This window comes from Equus przewalskii, chromosome 14 (genome assembly GCF_037783145.1).
Source record: "Equus przewalskii isolate Varuska chromosome 14, EquPr2, whole genome shotgun sequence".
Taxonomy (NCBI): Eukaryota; Metazoa; Chordata; class Mammalia; order Perissodactyla; family Equidae; genus Equus; species Equus przewalskii.
Window position 1 is genome coordinate 11,634,362 of NC_091844.1, and position 18,862 is coordinate 11,653,223.

At 48.0% G+C, this 18,862-nt stretch overlaps 2 protein-coding genes and 1 long non-coding RNA gene across 5 annotated transcripts in view; 2 read left to right on the top strand and 1 right to left on the bottom strand.

Annotated features, from left to right (window-relative positions):
- Positions 1-2,465: 2,465 nt before the first annotated feature.
- On the bottom strand, positions 2,466-4,710 carry COX5B (cytochrome c oxidase subunit 5B). Its single transcript, XM_008536034.2, has 4 exons — positions 4,113-4,710; positions 3,493-3,566; positions 3,225-3,324; positions 2,466-2,664 (listed from the first exon to the last, which is right to left on the bottom strand). The coding sequence occupies exons 1-4, from the start codon at positions 4,213-4,215 to the stop codon at positions 2,552-2,554; spliced, it is 390 nt and encodes a 129-aa protein (XP_008534256.1). The 5' UTR covers positions 4,216-4,710; the 3' UTR covers positions 2,466-2,551.
- LOC139075688 (uncharacterized) lies at positions 4,391-7,559 on the top strand. Its single transcript, XR_011526344.1, has 2 exons — positions 4,391-4,487; positions 7,330-7,559. It is a non-coding gene; the product is annotated as an uncharacterized lncRNA (long non-coding RNA).
- A 6,394-nt stretch (positions 7,560-13,953) lies between these two features.
- FAM178B (family with sequence similarity 178 member B) overlaps positions 13,954-18,862 on the top strand; it is a 101,038-nt gene continuing 96,129 nt past the window's right edge. Inside the window, exon 1 of one of the 3 annotated variants that reach the window (XM_008536032.2) lies at positions 13,954-14,345. The gene's annotated coding sequence lies outside the window, so the exon portion shown is untranslated. The remainder of the gene's footprint in view (positions 14,346-18,862) is intronic. The other 2 variants (XM_070573541.1, XM_008536031.2) reach the window with 2 other exon arrangements.

Sequence of the window (18,862 nt, forward strand, 5' to 3'; positions counted from 1 at the left end):
ATGTCTTTGCAAGAAATACACACTCAAGTGTGAGGGGGCATCAGATCAGCAACTTACACTCAAGTAGTTCCAGAAAAAAAGTTCTTATTCTGTACATGCAGATTGTTTAATACCATTAGAGTGAGGCCTGTATTCTTCCCTAGTCAGGGGAGATGGGATCCAATTTCTAAACTGCTAAGTGGCCAAAGGTTCAGATGAAGCCCACTTCTACGCAAAAAGCAAAGGCTTGGTGCTCCTAGTGGGGGACATTACATTTCCTCTGTGCCTCTGGGGCTCCCAGTTACCAAGAGGCAAGGAAAAGAGCTACTCATAGTAAGTGGTTAGCCCAAGACAGAGGTTCTCAGCCTTGGCTGCAGTGGAAATCACCTGGAGAGCTTTACTGTTCTGATGCCTGGGTCCCACCCCCAGAGACTGCTTAATGGTCTGGGTGTGATCTGGGCGTTGGGAGTTGTAATCCATCCCCAGGTGATTCTAATGTGCAGCTGAATTTGAGACCCACTAACTTAGGAGGCAGGAGTTAGCCGATCTATTGCTGCAGTAATAAATTATTGCACATTTAGTGGCTTAAAGCAACACAATTATCTTATAGTTCTATACAAGTCCAACACTGGTCTCACTGAGCTGAAATCAAGGTGTCAGCGGGGCTGCAGTTCTTTCTGGAGACTAGGGTGGAATCATTTCCTTGCCTTTCTCAGCTTCTAGAGGCTAGCTGCATTCCTTGGCCTGTGGCCCCCTTCTTCCATCTTCAAACCAACATGGCATCTCTCTGACCATTCTTCCAGTGACATCTCCCTCTGACTTCTTCAGCCGCCCTTGTGATTACTGGGCCCACCTGGATGACCCAGGATAATCTCCCTATTTTAAGGTCAGCTGATTAGCAACCTTAATTCCCTTTTACTCCGTGACCATTAGGTTCTAGGATTAGGACATGAACATCTTTAGGGGGCTGTTATTCTGCCTACCAGTCTGGAAATGTACTGGAGATTTTTCTTTCTTTAGAGGAGAATTGGTTACAATTTTAAAAAAGACAAAGAAGGGGGGCTTAGAGATGGAGGAGGAGAAGACAGACCAGATTAATGATGTAGGGGGTCAAAAGCTCACCCTAAGCAGAGTTTTGATTGGAAAGGGAAGCAGTGAAAAAGAAGGAATGCAGGAGGCATTCAGAGCAGAGCACCAGAGCAGCCTTCATGATAGTTATTGGGAAACTCGCCTGGAACAGCACTGAAGGTGGGAGTGGTATGGGCAGATTAAATAGATGGCTATCTAGGGTGTTCCTCTCCCAAAGGGAAGGGCCTTGAACGGCAGATAAATGCCTGGGCATTTCCTGGAAATGAGAGAATGACAGACAGCAAGGAATGGAGGCAGCAGCTTTGACTCTAAGAGCAGGTAAGGCAAGACTAGGGGAAAGGGCTTTTCTCCTCACCTCTCATCATCAGTTCAAGTGAAAGAGCTAGTTCGAACCAATTTTGTGGAGACAGTAACTAAAGCCACCTCTGTGGCTAATCCCAACACAAAATGCAAAGGTACTAGTTCCATTTTACAAATATTTTTGAGAAGTTAATTGTCCAAGGTGTTAACACCTATAAAGTGGCTGAACTGGATTTTTTTTTCTCTTTTCCCCTCAACTCTGTTTTTTATTATTATAGTCAAGTTCAAACACACAAAAGTAGAAACAATGACCCCTCTTGTACCTGGCTACAATGGACCAACTACTCTCTCCCCCTTCTTCCCACTGTTTTAAAGCTAATCCCAGTCATAGGTCACCTCTAAGAACCTCAGTATGTATCTCTAAAGCATTAAAAAAACCTAATTTCATTAACACATCTAAAATTTAATAAATCCCTAAATAGTGCATGTCCAGAGTTCAAATTCTTCTTTTTTTTTTACCGTTGGTTTTTCGCATCAAGATCCAAAGTCCCTGCATTGTTCTTGGTTGGTATCTCCCTCATGTCCATTTCACTTGATAGGTTCTACCTTTTTTTTTCTCCATGCAATTTATTTGAAGAAACTCGTCATTGGTTTCTGGAATTGTCCCATATTCTAGATTTTGCTGATGGTATCCCCATGAACCATGAACCACTTTAAAGTCTCTGAAACTCTCCTCACAAGGGCACTGTGTTTATAATAATACCGTGAGGACCTACCATCTGCCAGGCTCTTTATGTGTTATTATTACTTCTAACACCTCAGAACATATTTATCTTTTTTTGGTAGATGTAACCTACCCTCAGAGAGCATGCCCCCAGTGGCAAAGTTAAATGAGGGAGCCACTATTACAAGTCCAGTCAACCTGACACCACACCCACACCTTCCCCATTCCAGGTGGTCCCAATCATTGTATTATAAGATTGTCAATCTCAGTGTACGCAACTGGATGACAAGCCAATATTCACGGATAGCTATTCCCAATATAAGAATCATCCTTGCCTCCCCAAAAATACAGGAAAGAAAGAAGATCAGCCAACTGTGGGGGAAGGAGCCAATGCAATGGCTAGTCTTTACTGGAAAGAAGAAACTTTATAGCACATTTTGAGTAAGTTAGTGCAAAGATTCAGTGGGCCAGCTGGTGGGGCACCAGCTTGTAATGGGCTCCACAGCTAGGGCACCGCTGGGTCTCGCCTTTGTGCAGCCAGAACCAGATGACAGCACTGTTGTCTTCTTCACCTGAAAGGAAAAAGGTGGTTGAAGGTCATCCAGCCTAGAAGGGGAGACTTTCAATATTAATCTCATCCTCAGCCACCTCTGAGACACAAAGTTATGGCTGACATCTTAAGGAATCAGTTCAAGCTCTCCTCACCACTTTTCAGATAAAGAAACTGAGGCCCTGAGTTTACCTGTGAGTAAACTGACCTCATATCAGAGTCACTATAGTTCTAACAGTTCCCCTGCATATGTAGAATCCCAAAGCAGAGTCCATTCTGGTATATATTCCTAATGCCTAAAACGGTGTCCGGCAAAGAGGAAGTACAGTAAATATTTTCTGGATGAGTACTCCTTCATGCTGCATCTCCAATGAGCCAGTATTAAAGACAGTCTATGTCTCTTTACAGTAAGGATGACCTACTCAGGCTAATGAGGCTTGACTGCCAGGACCCTTAGAATAACTCATTTACACACATATCCTCTTTATACACATAAACAAAAGATTTGAAGCAGCTTGTAGACATCCTGTATAGTAGGATATATTAAATAAATGAATAGGGAAACAGTGGTGAGGTACTTACAGATGCAGCCCACTATCCGCTTGTTGGTGATGGAGGGGACTAAATTAGGGTCTTCCTTGGTGCCTGAAGCTGCCTTTGGGGCCAGTATATTGTATGGGTCCTGAAAAGACAAGAATTGAACCGTTATGTCAAATGACCTCTACCCTCTGGAGGCTAGAGGTACTGTTCCCACAAGCCAGGTTTCCTGGATCAAATGCTCCCAGAGAGGAGACTGCTCTGATCCCATCCGTGAGCTCCCAAGAAGACAAAGAAAGAGGTCTCTCCTCACCAATCCCTTCCGTGCAGCCATCAAGACCTCCCTTTCCAGCCCAGTCGCCTGCTCGTCATCAGTAGGAACACCACCTAAAGGAAAATACTGAATTAGGATGTCGCCTGAACTGCTCACGACGGAACACGCACATACATAAACCTTTGCACACAGTTCATAAACTCCTAAAGGCTACCCATACACATTGTCCCCTAAGGACCAGAGTCATGATCCCCAAAAGTGGCAGCACAGGGCATCTTTCTTCCTTCAACCACGGAGGCCAATATTTCACGACGTTTTTTTTTAAAAGCAGATCAATCAGATTGCTAGTGGGGATCCTCCAACATGAGGTGGGCGCAGATCTGAAGGGCGGCTTAGCCTCCCACATCCCGGTTGCAGTCTCCGTTGCCCAAGGTGACCCGGCACCTCCGTTTAGGATTCTTTCGCAGCAGGGTCAGTTCCGAGGGCGAGCAGAGGCGGCCGGGAATAACAGGGAGACGCCCGCGGGCCCGAGGCGCTCGGGGCCGTGGAGCGGTCACCAGGGCTCCGAGGAGCTGAACGGCCAGCCCCGCTTTGCCGCCTCTAGCCCCACCCCGCGAGGGCAACGGCGCCGGTGCTGGCGCGCCCGGCCGGCCGAGTACCTCCAGATGCCATAGAGCGCACGGCGGCGACTCCACGGGGACCGCGGGCCCTCAGGGCCTGCGCGGACAGCGCTCCAGCTCCCCGAAGTAACCTTGAAGCCATCACGCCCGCTACAAACAGCAGCACTTCCGAGGCCGGGCTCCAAAGACGGGCGGGACTTCCGGGGCAGGGCTCTTTGCCTTCGGCGTCACCCTTCCGCTTCCGCCCGCCTGGGAGCCCGCCCCGCTCACGTGACTCCGCCTGCGGCGGCAAAGGCTGCGCATGCTCAGTTCTGCCTCGGTACTTCCGCCGCGCAGCTCCGAGGTCAGAGTAGCTGTCACGGTCTCCCCTGTAGGTTCTTGGGGCTTAGCGCTTTACTAGTGCGGAGATGTGGAGTAAGTCGTTTTGCGTCCCTGGGACTCAGTGACCTCGTCTGTCGAGAGACTTGCTAGACCCCAAATGATCTAAATTTTGGAGTAGGCTCCTAAAGGCCACTGTGTTAATTTTTACGCTGGTTCATCTGGCAGTGGGTGAGCCACCGCGAACTTGTTCCATTGCCCCAGTCCTTAAGAACTTGGGCAGGACCTACCCGCAGCCTTAGCATCAATTTCCTGTTACAGTTGTGTTGAGGTGATGAGGTCATTGCAAGTGAGGTCCAGCCCTGAGGCGGAGCCCGCGATGGGGAGGCGGGTAGGGCCAGATTTAGGACCCCTCCCAGGACGAAGGCTCTTCGTGATGTGGGGGAAGGGGTGGACACACCGGGAAGTTATTAACCAAGGAAGAGGTCAAGGGAGGGGGCAGCGGGAAGGGGAATTGATAATGGGAAAACGGAGTCACAGAGCGTTCTGGGACCAGAGTTCTCTGTTTAAAACTGAAAACATCTTCCATAGCTCCCCATTGCCCACAAGCTAAAGTATGCAAGCTTCTTAGCAAGGTGAAATTCGAAAGGCTTTATAAACACTGCCCTCCATCGGTTCCTGGGACTGTATTCACCTTGTCATATAGCCCTGTCACACTCTGGCTGTGTGCAATATCTGTTTCCCTACCAGACAGGAAATCCCTTCAGAGCGGGTATTATGCTCTTTCATCTTTGACTCCTCAGTTCCTTGCAGAGGCCCAGAGATCAAGTAAATTTTAGTAAATTCACTTCTTGGACAGAATATACAGAATCAGTTTTGTAGGGCTTCTCCTGGCTCTGTAGGGTCAATTTGAGGTAAATCGGGGAGGGTTGAAGTCCCAGGTGTTCCCACCTGTCCTGTGCAGGTTATATTTTCAAAAGGACCAGGTGGAACATTCCTACACAGGAGCACATCTAGTCTTCATGGGTGCCCCCTCCACTGAGAAAAAAAATGGTGTTTATTTTGAGGCCAAAATTGTCTTGATCCTCTTTAAAAGTGGGTTTGGCTTTGAATGGCTTCCACTGTTACTCCCTTCTCTCTTACCTCCACTGCAATCCCTCAAAATTAAATTGGAAAAAAAAAAATTTCCTTAAGTCCTATGAATGTTCCCCAAGAATCTATAGTTGATTTGTACCTGTGGTTAGATGTTGAATGCTGGGAAAAGAAGCATTGGTCCAGAAGACAGGTGTTCTGGGATGGAACCCCACCAGCTAACTTAGCCGGTCACCTTTTCTTTTGGCCACCATAACCTCATCAGTAAAACTCCGATTAGTCTAGATGAGTATTTCCCAAAGTGTATTCCATGGAATCCAGAGAGGGGATGCTCTCAGTAAAAAGGACTCGGTCAAGACACTGTCAACGAAAATAATCCATAACCAATCTATAAATGAAAATTTGGGTGAGTTTCTTCTGAGCTAAAATGTGAGGACTGTGGCCCGGGGCCTTCCTTCCCAAAGGAAGAAAGGGCACCAAAGTAGGGTGTACAGAGTGGTTATATACCCCCAAAGAGGATGTCTCACATATGACTGAAATGTCCCTTTTACAATAGTCGTGAGACTGCTCTGTCAGCACAGTGATGATGGACACAGCAGGGTGGCAGGTCTGCTGTCTCAAGCTGGGTGGTCACAGGTGAACTGGGTGGTCAAAGATGAGTGCAGCAATCAGTTCCTAGCCTAGGAAGAGGTGCTTATCCTTAAGGAAATGCCAATGTGGGGGAAGTTGCACTTTTATCTTAAGGGCATTTGTTCTTGCCGTAGTAAATGATTAAAGCAGATATACAATGCATGCTTAATGGCCACGTCAGGCCCTTTTGGAAAAGCAAAGGCCGAATTAGGTTTACACCAAATGGCTTCCTCACATGCTCCAATATATCCTGTTGCTTGCCATTTCTATTTGTCAACACGGAAATCCTGCATTTGATGACCACCCTCTTGGGAATGTACATTCTAGCATATTAAAGTTTCTGATTAGGGCTGAAGCAGAGAATCCCGTTTAATTTACCTATGGTTTAAGCCAGAGTTTTCCCATCTTAATTGGCCACTCTTTCCCAAGGAATACCTACTAACCCAGCTCTCAGCAGACCAGTGAGAAATTCAGTTCTGATGTTACAATTCCCTGCCACCTGACCATATATGGTTTATTCCAGGCTACAAAATGGAAATAGAGTTTAGGCTTGTTTCTCACTCTCACAGTAGGCTTGCCTAATCATAGGACATTTTTGCAGGTTCTCATTCAGCTCACAAAAACCCTGGGATTGGGGCTGGCCCCGTGGCCGAGTGGTTAAGTTCCTGTGCTCCGCTGCAGGCGGCCCAGTGTTTCGTTGGTTCGAATCCTAGGTGCAGACGTGGCACTGCTCATCAAACCATGCTGAGGCAGCGTCCCACATGCCACAACTAGAAGGACCCACAACGAAGAATATACAACTATGTACTGGGGAGCTTTGGGGAGAAAAAGGAAAAGAAAATAAAATCTTTAAAAAAAAAAAAAAAAACCCTGGGATTATTTAGACTATATGGGAGAGCTCCAATGTGAGGACCAGGCTTCAGGGTATCAGCCCCATCGCCTGCTGTCTCTGCCTCCCACCACCCTCCGCTCACACCCCTGCCCCCAATGCCTCCTTGGGAAATAGTTTGGCTTGGGGAACAGTCTCCCACTCCTGCTCCATCATTGTCTTTGCCAAAACAATAAACTTTTATTGAGCATTATTTTTTACTTTTATAGGATAATTTGTAGTAGTCAAAATAAATGCACATTGTAATAAGTCAAACAACATATATGTGTAAGAAAATTTAACTTAACAATTTTGTGCTTATCCCTTGTTTCCTTTCTCTGTGCCAAGGTTTCGCAACTTTAGCTCTGTTGATGTTTTGGACTGGATGAGTCTTTGCAGTAAATGGGGGTTGCTGTCCTGTGTGCCTTGAAGGATGTTCAGCAACTATGCCAGTAGCACTCCCCAGTGGCGACAACCAAAATTGTCTTTCGCCCTTGCCATGTGTCCCCTAGAGGGCAAAATTGCCCTGATTGAGAATCAGTGCTCCATGCTCATATAAACATATTCAAACAAATGCACATATTTGGGATGTTTCTTAAAAATGTACAGATCTATAAATGAAGATAAAATACAAAAATATGTAACTACTATACAAACTATTAGTAAGTTGCTTTTTTCACTTAAAAATATTTTGTGGATATCACAAATCAATACATAGATCTAATTCATCTTATGTAATTGCTGCATAATGTTCCCTCCTCTGAATGCACTACGATCTACCTGACGTTTCCTCTTTGATGAATATTCAGAGTTTCTGGTTTTCTGCCTCAAACAATGGTGCAATGCACGTCTGTGTACGTATAGCCTTATATTCTGGAGCCTTCATTTCTGAGGAATAGGGCCAAAGAATGTGTACATTGAACATTATAACAAATTCTGCCAGGTTGTATACCCAAAAGTTTGGAGCAATTCATGCTCTACCAGCAGGCGTGTGAGTGCCACTCCCTGCCTCCATGCCCTGACCGTTACCGCCTTTTACAAAGTTCCCCCAGGAATGAGTAAAAAAGGAGATGCTGTTGCTGTTTGCATTTTCGGTTCCCTGACTTCTAAGGCAGCTGAGCCTCTTTTAGTATGTTTATTGGTCATTTGCATTTCCTTTGCTGCGAACTGCAGAGCTCAACCACTCGGGTGGGCAAGCTCCTTAACCTCTTTTTTGCCTCAGTTCCTTTTCTTTAAAATGGGCATAGCACCACCTCTGGGGCTGTTGTGAGGACTAAAGGTATTAACACTTGTAAAGCACTCAGAACTGTGCCTACCACATTATAAGCGCCCAGTTAATGCTGGCGTACAAACTATTTAATATATTCATAGTTGCTTGTGTTTACCTAGAGGAACTCTGGGAGGATGCACAGGAAACTAACACAAGTAGCTACCTCTGTGTATGCACGGGTTGGGGGGACACGACACTGGGCCCCTGAGGGCAGGGGTGGGAGTGAGACTTCACTGCAGACCTCTCATGCTATTTGGGGTGTTTTAACTATGTGAATGGATTACCTATTCAGAAATAAAATAAACAGTTTTTTAAATTGTCTATTCATATTCTTATTTGGGGAGGTTGTTTATCTTCTTGACCTTCAGAGACGCTTTGAATGTTAGGAAGATTACATCCAGTCCTTTCCACGGGCCAAGGCTGGTCACTATTCAAGAGTGAGTAAAACGTGGTTTCTGCATGGAATCTCAAAGTGGAAGGGCAGGAGGTTGTTCTTGATTTGGGCAGAGTTCACACAAGCTTGAAGTAATGTGGTCAAAAAGGGACTTAATCTGCATTTTTGTCACCCGAAGGAGCAGCTCCGACCACAGAGGCCCTGACCACTTAGAAGGTACAAGTCAGGCCAGTTTTTAATTATAACAGGGAGTCGGGGAGATGGTTGCTGAACGCAGGCCTGCCCAGATCCCGCATCAGCTAGGGACAGTCCAGAACCCCGAGGGCCCCCTATGGAGACCTGATGAAGATGTGACAAAGTGGCTTAACCTCCGGCAGGCTGCTGGGAGCTGGGACCCTTCCTGCTGAAAAGCCAGGTCAGAACAAACAGAACGTTTTTATGCAGATGCCTCAAATCCAAAATGGGTCGCACGGAACAGCTGTCAGCATGGGGCCTCGCCACAGTTGGGGCTGAGGGATCAGAGGAGGTTTCTTAATTAAAGGTTTTCTGTGTATGTGGTTTTTTAAGAAATAAAAGGAGTCTGGTGAGCTGACAGGCAGCACAGGGCACCTCACACAGGAGAAAACATGAATTGCCACCCTTCCCTCCCAGGACCCTTCGCTCACCCACTGACCCCCACTTCCCAATGCCCTGGAGCCCCACTTATTATTCCCGAGAGGAACTTGAGCTCCACCTGGGAAATTCTAGTATTCCTCTCTTCCCCCACACCCACCTCTTCTTTCCCCTACTCCTTCTCCCTCCACCCCCTCCTGCTGGGCCGGCCCCACCCCCCTCCTTCAGGGCCCCTGCCGAACCACGTGGAAGAGGTTAGTAAAAGACTGCTTGCAGAGGGGTGTGCAGGGTTGAGGGAGCCCCAAGGGATGGTGAGGACCAGGGTCAGGCACGGTGGGATGCTCTGACCACCCTACTAGCCCCGGTGATATTGGCACCTGGTGAGAGCTGTAGCAGCAAGAGGAGCTGTGCCAGTGCCAGAGCCTTGGTGTGTGTGTGGGGGGGGGGGGGGGTTGGGTGGAGGTGCCGGACAAATATGACATCTCTCTCCTCCTACTCTCTTCATTCCTGCCAGTGAACCTAACTGGCAACCAGAAGGTGAGAAAGTCCCTGATGGGAGTCACAGAAGACAACCCCCCAGGCACAGAGAGTGGGGAGAAGGCTGCAGGGCAGGTCTGGAGGGGCAACAGGGGGTGACCAGCATGGGTCTCTACCTGGGACAATCCCCTGCTCAGATGTTCAACCACACTGTCACGGACATTCTCGGTTCCTTTCTCCCTTGCCCACTGATACCCAACACTAAATTTGCCCAATCATTTGTTTTCTGGGTTCCTGCTTCCAAGGTGGCTAGAACTGCTGGAAAAAATCATACACCATGACAGGCCTGTGACTGTCACCCTTGGCTGAGCCATTGATGTTGGGAGTTTAGCCATTCTTTCACTCTCGGTCAAGAAGAATTCTTTCTTATTCATTCATTCTTTTGCTGTCCTTAAGCCCCAGCCCTGCCCATCTTGTATTTCACTCAGCCTCCCTTCCCTCCTCTTCCCCTTCCTTCATCCTTTCCCTCTGGTCTTGGAGGAACTGGGTCTCTCTTCCCCAGGTCTACCCTTTCAGCTGCTGGGCTCTTCGCCCTCTCCCTGCATCAGGCCCCTTCCCTTGGCCTTTGAGGATGCTGAGACACAATCTTTCCTCAGCACAGCGCCTCTCAGTCATGAGCTGTCTCCTGCTTCCATTTACTTCCAGGCTTCTTAGAAGAACCGCTCCCTCTCTCTGTCTACGTCCTCACCAACCACTTATGGGTGGTCTCACCCAACCTGCCTTCCTACCCCACTGTGCCCTGAAATTCTGTTACTAAGGTCACCCCTGGCCTCCTATTTGTCACCTCCAGGCTCTGTTTACAACCTCATTCTCTTAGACACCTTCCCGTTGTTAACCACTTCCACCTTGCCTTCCCCCAAACTAAGCTTCCTCGACCCTGCCTTTCGGCCTCTCTTCTTGCCTCTCCTTCCTCTACTGGAGCTTGGTCCGCAGCTGCTGTTTCTCTCGTTCACGCCCCAGCAGAGCCCTCTTTCCACTCCCAGCCCTCTCTCCCAGCTAAGCTGCCTATCCTCATCTCCACCTCATGGTTCTTTGGGACTGCTAAGTCAAGTTTTCCAAACTCTCCTTCTTTCCCCTCCAAGTCTCCTCCACCCCTTCCTCTCCCATCCCTCTCTTCCCAGCTTACAAGCCTTCAGTGACTCCCACTCTCCCAGACAAGGAAGGCCAAATATCCTGGCAAGTCTTTAAATCCTGCCCCCTCTGCTCTTGCCCATCGCTTTCCAACCACAACACATTCTTTGCTGTTTCCCCAAAGGCCTCTCTGCTTTTTCCCTTTAGGGATTTCAGGACCAGTTCTGATACTTGCCTCCTAGGATGGGGAGTTAATCATTCCCCCATCTTGTTTACTCATAGCACTTTGCACAAACCTAAGGAGCTGGGTTTGGATCCAGTGTCCTCTTCTTTTTTTTTCAGGAAGATTAGCCCCGAGCTAACATCTGCTGCCAATCCTCTTCTTTTTGCTGAGGAAGACTGGTCCTGAGCTAACATCTGTGCCCATCTTCCTCTACTTTATACGTGGGATGCCTGCCACAGCATGGCTTGCCAAGTGGTGCCATGTCCGCACCCAGGATCCAAACCTTCAAAGCCCGGGCCGCTGAAGCAGAACATGCGAACTTAACCACTGCGCCACTGGGCTGGCCTCCAGTGTCCTCTTCTTTATTAGCTCTGTGACCTTAGCCAAGTAGCTTTACCTCTCTGAACCTCTGTCAAGTGGTGATAGAAATGCCCACCTCAGTCCAGAAATAACCCTACATATTTATGGTCAATTGATTTTCAACAAGGGTGTCAAGACAATTCAGCAGGGGAAAGAATTGTTTTTTCAACAAATAGTGTTGGGACAACTACACAGCCACGTGCAAAAGAATGTGGACCCCTTCACGGCACGCACAAAAATTAACTCCCAATGGATCAAAGACTTAAATCAAAGCTAAAACCATAAGATTCTTAGAAGAAAGCATAGGTGTAAGTCTTAGTGAGCTTGAGTTAAGCAATGGTTTCTTAGATATGACACCTTACGTACAAGCAACAAAAGAGCAAGTAAACAAACTAGATTTTATCAAAATTGAAAACTTTTGTGCTTCAAGGACAGTATCAATAAAGTGAAAAAGAGAAAATATTTGCAAATCATATATTTGATAACAGTCTAGTATCCAGGATTTATAAAAGACTCTTACAAGTCAACAGAAAGACAAAAAACCTAATTAACAAGTGGGCAAGGGTTCTGAATAGACATTTCTCCAAAGAAGATACACAAATGGCCAATAAGCACATGGAAATATGTTAACATCATTAGTCACCAGAGAAATGCAAGTCAAAACCACAATGAGATACCACTTTATACCACATAAAGTGGAAGCTATGTGGTTTATTCATTCATTTAATAAATGAATAAAATAATTGAAAGTGTCACTCCAGGCTGGCCCTTGGAAGAATAAGCAGCTACTTACATGGGATGACTTGAGAAGGAGCAAGGCCAACTTGCCTAAAGCCCTTGTCTCCTGAGTCAGCCCCATCACTAGGGTCACTATTCAAAGGACTCTTGGAAACACAGCTTTTGAACTGGGTTAAGTAAGAGATCAAGTCACTAGGAGTGGGCACACACAGCACATGGTCCCACAGAGCAGGGCCTGAGGGAACAGGGGTCCTAAAAAGGATGCAGAGGAGGAGGAGCAGCAGGTGGTTGACCTGGAGGAGGGAGAGACTGGGCGGGTCCTCAGCTGTGTGTGGTCAGGCCATGCAAGGGCCCTCTACTGGGGTCCCTAAGCAAACTTTCTTGGCCAAACCTCCTTTTCTGCTCCTTCCAGGGTCCTCTGGGAGGAACGTGGAGGGCCTCAAGGACACAGAGCCTGAACAGACAATGAAGTGAGGACAACGGGTCCCTAAAATGAAGGCAAAACCCTGGGAGATGGGGTTAAAAACGTAGGCCAGTAACAAGAGCCCTGGGACTCAGTGTACGGCCCTGGGCCAGGCAGGTGGCCTCCAAGCCTCAATTTCTCCATCTGAAAAATGAAAGTAGTAATAGTGCCTCCTGCCTGCTGTGAAGATCGAATGAGGTAATGTTGATGGAAGCAATTTGTACACTGAAAAAGGATTATTCTTGCATAGGTTATTTTCAATTTTGCCTGGGGCCGGCTCGGTTTCTTTATTTTAAACTTTCAAATGCTCATCACAAGGGATCTACCTACGTATGTTTAAAACATTGAAAATGGCAGTTCTCCAAAGAACAGTACGGAGTTCAGATGGGATCCTTTCAACTTTTCCAATATCCCTTTTGGCAACTGGAAGTCAGATGAATGAATGGGCCCAATCTCTGAGAGGAGTTGATCAAAAGAAGTAAAGGTCAAGTAGCAATGTTGCTGGGAAGGCCTCCCAGTGCCCCAGGCCCACTGCCTTCCACCCATCACATCCTGGGCCCAGAAGGGCCAGCTCAGGGGATGGGCTTTGCCAGAGGCCCAGCCGTAACATTGGCTAGCCGAGTTCTGCTCTACCACCCTCCTCCCTGGAGAACCAGGAAGGAGAATTATTAATTAGTTCTTCACAATGCCTAATTAAAAAACGGTTTCCCAGAAGAGTAGGAGGTGGGTTTTAGCTGATGACAGGGCTGGCTGAGGATAAAGAGAAACAGTGTGTGCCAGGCACAGGGGAGAGACTCAACCACTATTTGTGAGTCTGAGGGCCGACATCACACACACTCAGATACACGCCCGGAACAGATCTGTTCTCAAAGCAGAAAGAACGCTGCGAATAACAACGGTGGACGGTGAGCGGAGTGCTCTCCACACACAAGGCCTGCAAGTGTCTCAATTTTGGAAAGACCCGAAGCGGTCGGACGGTGGCCAAGTGGCCAGGCTCCGTTCTGAGTTCAAACCTTGGCGCTACCTGCTTCTGTCTGTGTGCCCTAGGCAAGTGGCCCTTTCCCTCTGGGCCTCAGTGTCCCCATCTGTAAAATGAAGTCATGGTCCCCAAGTGAGGATTCACTGATTTACTAAAACGCGGCACAGAGAAGGGGCCCGAGAACAGCGAGCCGTGGTCAGCGCAGTGGGCGGGCGAGCGGCAGACGGTGTGACCTGCAGGAAGAACCCCACTCCGGCTCCCGCGCACGTGGGCGCGTACGTGGGCGCGCACGCAGCGAGCCTGCAGGAAGCGACCCGCCCGGCCTCCCGCGCGCGTGGGCGCGTACGTGGGTGCGCACGCAGCCGGCTGCGCACACGGGGCGGCCCGGGCGGGTTGCGGGGCGCGGGACCGCAGGACTGTCCTCACGGCGAGCCCGGAACTGGCTGGCTGTTGCCTGCCCGGGTGCAACGTTGGGGCGCGGGGAGCTCGGCGGCCTGGGAGGTAGGGACCCGCGCCTCTGCCGGGCCCACCAGCACCCCCGTCCGCCCCCCACCCTCCGGGAAGCCTGCGCCCGCTTCCTTTGCCCTCCAAGGCCTGTGCCCGCGCCTCTGGCCACCCTCCCTGGCCTCCTGCCCTGCCAGCCCTTCAGGGTGAAGGCTTCCTGCTGTGTGTGGGCCTCACCCCGCAACTCACGTGGTGGCAAGCTCTACTTTACAGGTGAGGAAACTGAGGCTGAGGAACCTCGGGGCCCGTGGTGGGCACACAGTTAGTCAACGGCCACCGGGACTCCTGCCCGGCCCAGGCCTGGACAGGGTCAGCTCTGGCACAGCTGGGCGCCGCCTCTTCTGCGCTGTCACGGATTCCTTTGTTCAACACGTGTGTGTGCCTTTTACTCTGAACCGGCCACGTGTTGGGCGCAGGGCTAGCCCAGACCAGGACCGGCCAGGCCCTCCTCTCCTGGGGGGCACAGTTTGCTTTCTTGAGGTGACAGTTTCTTCAAACTAAGTTGAGAATTGGCTTGTTTTGCTTGATTTGGCTTTTTTTTTTTTTTTAATGTTCCCCAGGGCACAAAGTTGCTGAGAATAGAGCAGTGAATAAAATAAAGCCCTAAGACCTCATGGGTGGCGGAGACAGACTGCGCAAATGAACTGATAATAGCTAGTAATGATCTATTACCATTATTATGAAGCAATATAAGGTTTGCAATGCCGAATAGTACTGTCCCGGCTGTTAAATAATGGGGCAAGTATCTCTAAATGAGTGCTGCAGAAACTTGCAAAAGGATATGCCAGACCAAGATATTTTATTAGAAAATTTGCATTTTAATAAATTTTCCTTATCATATACATCTATTCTGTGGTTGACCTAAAAAGCCAGTAGCTGCTGTTTTCTTTCCAGAAAGGCTTTGTGTTCCCAGTGTGATGGATGTGCAGTTTATGATGTTAGAGACTGTTTAACTTTTCTTTGTGGGTTAAACTCATCTCGTTTCATCTTTCAAATTGCAGGCAGAGTCCTCGCTGACCAGGGCCACTGCCCTCACGAACATTCCTAAGCTATTAAATATTTGTTTAAAAGGACAGACATAAGGCTTGGTGTTAGGAATAAGGCATCTTGAAAAAGCAGTATTCATAGAAACAGGCCACTTGTAATATTCTGAGTTAATCTTCGATCTTTTTTTTTTTTTTAAAGATTTTATTTTTTTCCCCTTTCTCCCCAAAGCCCCCCAGTACATAGTTGTACACTCTTCGCTGTAGGTCCTTCTAGCTGTGGCATGTGGGACGCTGCCTCAGCGTGGTTCGATGAGCAGCGCCATGTCCGCGCCCAGGATTCGAACCAACGAAACACTGGGCCACCTGCAGCGGAGCGCGCAAACTTAACCACTCGGCCACGGGGCCAGCCCCAATCTTGGATCTTTTTACATCAAGGCTCAGTGCATTTTGGATTCCATAATTATTTGGCCTCATGGCTACACTTTAAGACAGGATTATTTTTTAATTATTTTACTGAGGTCTGACTGGTTTATAACGTGTAATTTCAGGTGTACCTTATTTTATGTCATTTTCTGTATAGGCTGCATCATGCTCACACCCAATATTCTAGTTTTTATCTGTCAGAATATATATGTGCCCTTTTGCTCTCCCTCGACCCTTGTTCTCTCTGGGAACCACTAATCTGTTCTCTTTATCCATGTGTTTGTTTATCTTCCACATATGAGTGAAATCAGACGGTGTTTGTCTGGCCTGTTTCACTTAATACCCTCAAGGTCCATCCATGCTGTTGCAAATGGGATGATTTTGTCTTTTCTGATGGCTGAGTAGTATTCCAGTGTATATATATACCACATCTTTATCCATTTATCCACTGGTGGGCACTTGGATTGCTTCCACGTCTTGGCTATTGTGACTAATGCTGCAGTGAACATAGGGGTGCATAAATCTCTTTGTAGTGTTGATTTCAAGTTCTTAGGATAGTTACCCGGTAGTGGGATGACTGGATTGTATGGTATTTCTATTTTTAATTTTTTGAGAAATTCCCATAGTTTTCCATAGTGGCTGCACCAGTTTGCATTCCTACCAGCAGTGTATGCGGGTTCCCTTTTCTCCACATCCTCTCCAACATTTGGTATTTTTTGTCTTGTTAATTATAGCCATTCTGATGGGTGTAAGGTGATATCTCATTGTAGTTTTGATTTGCATTTCCCTAATAATTAGTGATGTTGAACATCTTTTCTTGTGCCTGTTAGCCATCTGTGTATCTTCTTTGGAAAAATGAAAGACAGATTATTTTATTTTTCTTGTAGCCAGGAAAGTAAGAGAAGGAGAAAGTGAGGTGACATGTTGAAATCACACTGTGAAACAGTGATGGGGAGTGGGAGAGGTTGGGGAGGGAGGCTGAAGGGTAAAGGCTGTGGGCTTGGGTTTGCAGGATTTGGGGAGGGACTGACCCTGCGGTGGGATGTGTTAGGCAGATGGAGCTGCAGTCTCTGGGCTGGACTAGAGAGGAGGGAGCGTGGCTGAAGACGAGATGGTTTTAGTCCTTAGCCTGGAAGGAATGAGTGAGCTTGAGGAGGAATGGAGTCCTGGCTGGTTGGGTGTTGGGGGCTTGGGAGGGAGAGGGTGGAAGAAGTAAAGTTTATATGTTGAGTGTGTCTCCTCATTTGACTGTGGAGGGGGTGGGGGGGCCCTTCACCTTGTCACTTTTGTCCCCTCTCATGTTCCTGTCTTGACACCTAGCACACAGTGCTTGGAGCATGGCAAACTAACCAGAATTGTCATTTTTAATGATTCTACAGTGCATCTTTGTTCACATTTTAACAGCTCTGAAGTTGAGCTGGCTCTCACAATGAGTGGTGTCTTCCTTTGTGTCATCATTCACTTGGCAGCTTTTTGTTTTTCTTAGTGACACAGAAAGTCATGGTGCTCTTAACATCAGAGGCATCTTTTTTTTTTTTTTTTTAAAGATTTTATTTTTTCCTTTTTCTCCCCAAAGCCCCCCGGTACATAGTTGTGTATTCTTCGCTGTGGGTTCCTCTAGTTGTGGCATGTGGGACGCTGCCTCAGCGTGGTCCGATGAGCAGTGCCATGTCCGCGCCCAGGATTCGAACCAACGAAACACTGGGCCGCCTGCAGCGGAGCGCGCGAACTTAACCACTCGGTCACGGGGCCAGCCCCAACATCAGAGGCATCTTAGCTCTGATGAAGTACTGTAGTTACCTGTGGCCTTGGTTCAGTAATGGCAGGTTTCGGAGTTGGAGACTCAGGCAGAAAAGATGACCTGTTATCAGACTGTACCTATCTACTGTCATTCATTTATTTTTCTTTAAATGGTAATGTTTTCAAGGAATGTGAGGGAGGAGGTTGGTAAAAGTGCAGAGCAACAGGTTCAAGTGTGAAGAATGTATTACGTCATGGGTTAAAGAGGGAAGAAATAGCTGGTGGCTGTGTCTCCTTTCCAGGTAGAATTGGACTGCCATATAACCACTGGTAGATCAGTACTTTTGAGTGAGCCTTGCTCTGTGGCCGCCAGGCTTAGCTGTCCACTGGGCTGGCAGCCCTGGCCCGTGAGCCTGCTCATGACCAGCCAGTCTGAATACACCTGTTGGAACAGTGAGGCCCAGGCTCCGCCATCTTCTGGAGTCTTGGTGACCCACTGCTGTAAGCTTCTCAAAGGCAAAGACTTTATCTTCCCCATCCTCGTTTCCCATGCTCAGCACAGTGCCTGACACATCAGGGATGCTAAATTGGGGTTTGCTGAGCAGGACTGTACTGACAGATTGGGGCAAGTTGTCTTCCAGGTGCCTAAGTCGAAGTCGTCATCTTGTGGGAGTCGTGCTCTGGGTCAAGGTTCTGTTCACACCCTTAGTCCTCTGTGCAGCTGCTTTGTGAGTTGTGAGTTTTGTGAGCTAACCTGGAGACCTCCAACCCCCATTCTTAGTTGTAACTGTTAGCTTGCAGGATGAGCTGACTTTGCTCCCAGAGAGCCTTGCTCGTTAAGCCACAGGATGTTAGGATCCTGGTTGGTGAGTCAGCTCTCTGTGCTGGGTTTGGTGGTTACACAGGTGAGCAGGTCCCAGCCTGGGAAGAGCTAGAAAGGTGAGTGAGAATCTCCTGGAAACACAAGGCCAAGGTTTACCTTTTGCTTTGTCACCAGAGGAGACATGGGCTGGACTCCAGGGGCCCTGAGGATCTGCTGAACTTGACCCCTGCTCCCCATCCCCATATAGAGTGTTTCGAAGTGGAGACTTTGAGGAGAGTTCCTTGTCCTCTTTGGCTAACTCTCAGGCTTCCCGAGGAGGGTTCCATTTTGCTTGGAAAGGCTGCTACAGTGACCACCACCACAGTTTACCAGTTTTATTTTTTTTAAACTTTGAAGGTGACTTTGGGGATGTTTTTAGGGTAAATGTCTGATGGTTTTCCAGAATTAAGTCTGATTTGTGAGAATTACTGATTATGACAGTAAGATTTTTGAAAAATTTGAAGCTATTAAAAACAAACAAAAACTAGGTTTAAACCACTCCCTTAAAAATTGTTTCAGGTGGGGCTGGCCTGGTGGTGCAGTGGTTAGGTGTGCTCGTTCCATGTCTGTGGCCTGGGGTTCGCCAGTTCAGATCCCAGGTGTGGACATGGCACCACTTGGCAAGCCATGCTGTGGTCGGCGTCCCACATATAAAGTAGAGGAAGATGGGCACGGATGTTAGCTCAGGGCCAGTCTTCCTCAGCAAAAAGAGGAGAATT

Coding starts and splice junctions, on each gene's coding strand:
- COX5B (XM_008536034.2), bottom strand. CDS start 4,215: ATGGCTTCAAGGTTACTTCGGGGAGCTGGAGCGCTGTCCGCGCAGGCC. Junction 3,325..3,492: donor TGGCTGCACGGAAGGGATTG/GTGAGGAGAGAC, acceptor TTGTCTTTTCAG/GACCCATACAATATACTGGC. Junction 2,665..3,224: donor GCGGATAGTGGGCTGCATCT/GTAAGTACCTCA, acceptor TTTTCCTTTCAG/GTGAAGAAGACAACAGTGCT.